At 45.1% G+C, this 5,298-nt stretch overlaps 1 protein-coding gene across 1 annotated transcript; it reads right to left on the reverse strand.

The window, feature by feature from the left end:
• Positions 1-361: 361 nt before the first annotated feature.
• Positions 362-1,000, reverse strand: IFNB1 (interferon, beta 1, fibroblast). The gene has a single exon (NM_001242721.1). It carries the CDS (start codon positions 998-1,000, stop codon positions 362-364), a length of 639 nt encoding a protein of 212 aa, NP_001229650.1.
• Between the last annotated feature and the right edge of the window lie 4,298 nt (positions 1,001-5,298).

The following is a 5,298-nucleotide window of genomic DNA, read 5'->3' on the forward strand; positions in this document are numbered from 1 at the left end:
AATTGTCGTCTCCTTGAAGATAGGGATCGTGTCTACCAACTCTATTGTCTTGTTCTCTCCCGAGAGCTCAGTACCATGCTCTGCAGAAAAGTATGCAGTCGATAAATGCCATTAATTGATGGATTTATTTAAAAAAGAAAATATAAATAGCCATTTCAAAAATATAGATTTTCCATAAAACAATAAATAACAAGATGAATAAATAAATACCCAGTGGAAGTGCAAAGTTGTCATGGAAGTTTCATTTCAAATCCAGTAATTTCCTAGTCCAGAAAGAAATAGAGGTCTCTTTCCAAATGACCATCTTCAGTCTTAGGAACATTTGTGAGGTACAGTTTCTGAAGAGTAAACTGTTCGCTTCTTATTTCTTGAGCTTTCTTGTGAGTCTGTACATGACTAGAAAGCATCTCTTGGCTTCCATTCGGGTCACCTCCCAGGCGCAGCTGCTGTAGTCTCTGCCCTTCAGATAATCCATCATCCCCTTGAAGTAGCTCTTAATGTGCAGGCTGACGTCCCCTCTCAAGGTGCTGTTTTCCCACCCCATTTCCTCTTCCAGAAACAGCTCCAGCCGCATCATCTCCTTATGGACTCCATGGAGGAATTTCTCAACAGTGGCTTCATCCCAGCCAGTTTGGGAGTGATTTCTGCCGAAGATGTTGAAGATGTTCTGGAGCAGGTCATGAATGGCCTCAGTGGCATTTTCCTGCTGGAACTGGTGTGGATGCATCATCTCTGCGGGCAGCTTGAAGTTCGTCTTCTCCTTGAGGCAGTGCAGAGGAAACTGTCCACCCATTTCATCCAGAAGGTGCAGGCTCTGCCAGTTGCTCAGCCATTGGTGGGAATACAGCTTGGGGTAGCCTTGAGCCATGATGGTCGTAGGGAGGAGCAGCCACAGAACAAATGGTAACGAACTCCTGTTGGTCATGGTGTTCGGGTGTTGTTCAGGGTTGCTGAGGTTGATGTTGATGAGATGGAGTGTCTGAAGCTCTCGGGCTTCCATGTGTGTTATTTATATGGGGTGAGCTGATTCCTTCATCTTTTTTGGTTTACTGGGATTTCCAAATTTCACTTCTCACTTGTAGTTTCCCTTTGTCGTTGAAAACTGATTCAATTTGTTTCTTCCCTTTGAGAAGTGGCATACTGCATGCATAGGATAAGACCTACATGTCTTTATTTGAGGAATGCTCTGGCGGATTTCAACACCAAATCATATATGACCCCAGGGACAGGCTGGCAGAATCAGTCTTAACCACAAATCAGTCTTATTATTTCGGATATCATGCTAGAATGAGATTTCAGTCAGTGGTGTCTATTGAGTGCTTACTGAATGCAGGACTTGGGAACTTATAGTACAACAGAGGTGGTAGAACTGATCCCTGGCCACAGGGAGCTTACAGTTTCCTCTGCAGAAGCCAATCTATGTCTTTATTCATTGACTGAGCAAACTCCTTCCTATAACATTGAATTCCTATCCTAAGCCATTTGGTCATTCTGTTTTCTGCTTTTCAAACAGAATCAAGCCTCCCAATTCACACTGCTCCAAAAGTCAGATCATCTGGAGACTTTGGGAGACTGTAAGCAGACACTTAGTTTCAAATGCTTTGAAATTTCCCAAACTAAGAAAATGGTGGACAATCCCAACTGTATCCCATAGGAAGGTCTACTTGCCAGATCCAAAGGATTGACTCAACTGGTTGGTTCATGAGGAACCTCATTTTTTCTGAGTGGTCAGGATAATTATGGTTTGGCAGCCTTGAGCCAAGAGCTTCCTTTCAGTCTGCTTCCCCCTCTAGACTGTAAGCTTGCTATGAGCAGGAAACGTGTCCACTAATTCTGTTGTACTGTACTCTACCAAGCACTTAGTACAGGAATCTGCACATAGTATGTGCTCAATATATACTACTGATTGTTTGATTGATTTATTATTGTCCTTCTTTCAGAGTAAGCTGTAATGCCTCCTCCTTGTGCGGATGGAGCTCTGTGTAGACTCACGGAGGGTTTTTGATTCCTTTACATGCATAAATAACTAGGCCAAGCTGAACCCAAGCTATGCTTATCCTTCTCTCTTTTTGTTGCTTTTTGTTTGCTTTCCTTGAGTGTTTTTCTCTCCCTCTTTCTGCTTCTGCCTTCCATTTCTTTTCCCAGTTTCCTTAACTCTTGTATCAATCTGTTTGCTTCTTTCTGTCTCTCCATGCATCTGTGTCTCTACTTCTTTGTCCCTCTCAGAGTCCTTGTACTTCCCATCCCTCTACTCTTTCTGCCTTTCTTGCCCCTTCTTGGTGTCTCCAATTCCCCTGTCTCTCCCTCTTCCTCTTTGTAACCTCTTTTCTCTCTTTTCCCCTTTCCACCTGCCCTACTCCTCTCCCCCTTTTTTGCCTCTTTCTATCCCTCCTTCACTTTCTTTCTCACCCATTCTCTTTGCCTTGGCTCTATTTTTCACCTTTTCTCTCTCTCCCCTTCAATGCCCTTCAACCCCCTCACATTTTCCCAGTTTTCTGACATTCTCAGCAGTCCCCCATCTACCCAGAGACCTTTGTCTCCCCAGCCTGACACGTGTCATTCTCAGCCAACCTGAGAGCAGAGGTTGCCCTAAGGAGTGTTTGGAATTCTGTCAAACAAGGGCCTGGCCTTGTTTCTTGATCCTCTCCTCCATGGAGGTGGTCACCAGCTGGGAGGGACACATGTCCATTTGATGATATTTCATTTAGCAACGCGCAGAAGACCGAGAATGACCAAGTGCTTGGAAAACGGCGATATTGGAACCCCAAAGACTGGGAGGAGGAGCTGAGGCCAGGGGCTTATGGAGGCTGGCAGTTGGTTCTGCAGTGATTTTCCATGAGTACTCTCCAGGGAACCACAGATGCCACTTGTTCAGGTAGTGTGTTCCCAGGGGGCAGGCAGTGGTGCCATGCCCCTCCCACGAAACACGGATGTCAGTTTTCCCTGGGCTTGGAAAGGAGTATGTGCAGTGCTTATATTCCCTTCCACACACCCCCGTTATCATAGCTCTATTTTCCTGGACCAATTCAGAGACACTGTTGGCCGCAACTAACAGTGTGGGAGTGGGGGAGGTGGAGGTGAGTAGCTGGCTTGGCTCAAGCTGGTGAGAGCCTTTTGGAGGTTTTGACAAAGAATCCCCAGACTGGGCACCGATCTGTCAAACCCAGTGGCATGTTGAGGCTCCAGGCTCAACAATCAATCAGTTGTATAGATTGAGCACCTATTGGGTGCAGAACAGTGGACTAAGCACTTGGGATTGTAATATAGGGTTGAAAAACATGAAACCTACTCTCAAAGAGCTTATATCCTAATAGGGGAGACAGGTACTAAATGATTCCTATGTAAGAGGAAAAAGGGGCTGGAAACATGGAAATAGGGAAAGAAAACAGCACAGCTCAGCAGAACCGTATTTCTGTCTTGGGGAGCATAGCAGATCCTCTTTCGATGTGGTTTCAAAATTCATATTCAAGCATCGTTCCACTCGCATTACATGTTAGTTTTCATTTTGCAATTGCTTACATCATCTCATTGTTGCTCTTGGCTTTGGGAAAGTTTGTCGAGGAAAGAGAACTTTCTCTAGAGCTTTAAAGGGACCCAGAAGGGAATCCCACTCATTCTTTGCTTGTGAGGAAAACTGTGCCAATAGTCAGACACTTCCCCCGGCATAGGAAGTGGGCTAGAGCATAGTTCTGAAGCAAATAACTGGAACAGACTTATAAAGCTGAAAGGCATAAGGTCACAAAACGAGGGGTGGTATGAGAAGAACAGGTTAAAAGGTAAAGGAAATCCAGCCAAGGAAGGTCAAATTCATTTGACTGATATGTGGCTTTGGCTGTGCTGAGTGAGCAGGCAGGCTGCGATGTTGTTGTTGACCCAGAGGAGCTGAATGAGCTGCACTCAGTGCTTCCATCAGGGGGTGGGTATGTTCCAGACAAACCTCGCCTTAAGGAAAACTCGTGCTTTCAGATGCTTCTCTTGACTAATGCCAAGTGCACGGGCAGAGTTGTTTCTGTTGATGCTGCACTGAGCTCCATCCAGACGGACGCGCTCTTGTGGGAAGAATGGTCCCTAGTTCCCCACCAGTGTAACTGAACAGTGAAAACATGCTCTAGGGAAGGATTGAGTGTATGCGGATACTCAACTGGATAGCAGGGGACAGGGGACCAGGGAGAGGAGGGCATGTACAGGGACACCCATGGGTGGGAGCAGAGGGAGCAATAGCAATCATTCAGTGAATCAGTCAATGGTATTTTTTGAGTGCTTAATGTGTACAGAGCACTAAACTAAGCATTTGGGAGAGTACAATGCAATGCCTTTCTGTTAGCACTCTCTGTCTCATTCATTGAACACAATCCTAAAAAGTTACCCAGAGGGGACAAGGGAGCAGAGCAGTGCCTAAGGAGCTGAAACAGTAAGACACAAGTCTGCAACCAGGGAAAATGTCTCCACTCAATCCTCACGGCAACACAGAAGGGGAATTTGGCCAAATGAATGTTTCAAGTGCAGTTGTCTCTGAGGCAAAATTTTCCATTGTACTTCCATACACACACCGGGTGTAAACCTACACTTAGGTGCTCAAAATGGCTGGTGCGCCTATAGAGTTTGGAGTGTTGTGGATTAAGCAGGGGAGGCTTATTGGAGGAGGTGGGATTTTAGAAGGGCTTTGAATGTGGAGAGAGCTGAGATCTGATGGACTTGGTGAGGAAGAGAGTTCCCGGCTGAATCAACGGTGTGAAGCAAGGGGATAGAGGAAGGAGAATTGTGTGAAGCGTAGTTAGAAGATTAGCTCGGAAGGAAAGAAATGAGGGAGCTGGAGAGGAGCAGGTGAAGAGAGCATTTATGTGAGATGGGGAGACTTGACAGAAAGGCTTGAAATCAATTGTGTAGAGGATAGAAGGAAAGGTTTGAAAAAAAAATTATTCTGGATGGAATAATAAAGGATAAGAGGGGACATGATTGAGTTCCTTGGTCTGGAACTCTCTGCCTCTTCACAACCAACCAACCACAGCTCTCTTCACCTTCAAAGCCTTTCTGAAAACCCAAGCCCAGTGCTGGCATGAGGTAAATGCTTCATAAACACTATCACAATTATTTCCATTATTATTATTATTCCACTAGGCACTTGCACCCAACCATTTCTTCCAGTGCTTTGGTGGATGGTGTTCAAACTGACTTGCTTCATCAGATGAATGTTCCCTAAGTTTCTAACAACATTCTAGCCAAAAGTGTAGTGGAAACACACACTATGATTGAACTGAGTGTATTTCATAATAATGTGTGCATACCTTATTACATATT

The sequence above is a fragment of the Ornithorhynchus anatinus genome, chromosome X2, assembly GCF_004115215.2.
Source record: "Ornithorhynchus anatinus isolate Pmale09 chromosome X2, mOrnAna1.pri.v4, whole genome shotgun sequence".
Lineage (NCBI taxonomy): Eukaryota > Metazoa > Chordata > Mammalia > Monotremata > Ornithorhynchidae > Ornithorhynchus > Ornithorhynchus anatinus.

Bases quoted from the DNA above. Each gene is read 5' to 3' on its own strand.
- IFNB1 (NM_001242721.1), bottom strand. From the start codon at position 1,000: ATGGAAGCCCGAGAGCTTCAGACACTCCATCTCATCAACATCAACCTC.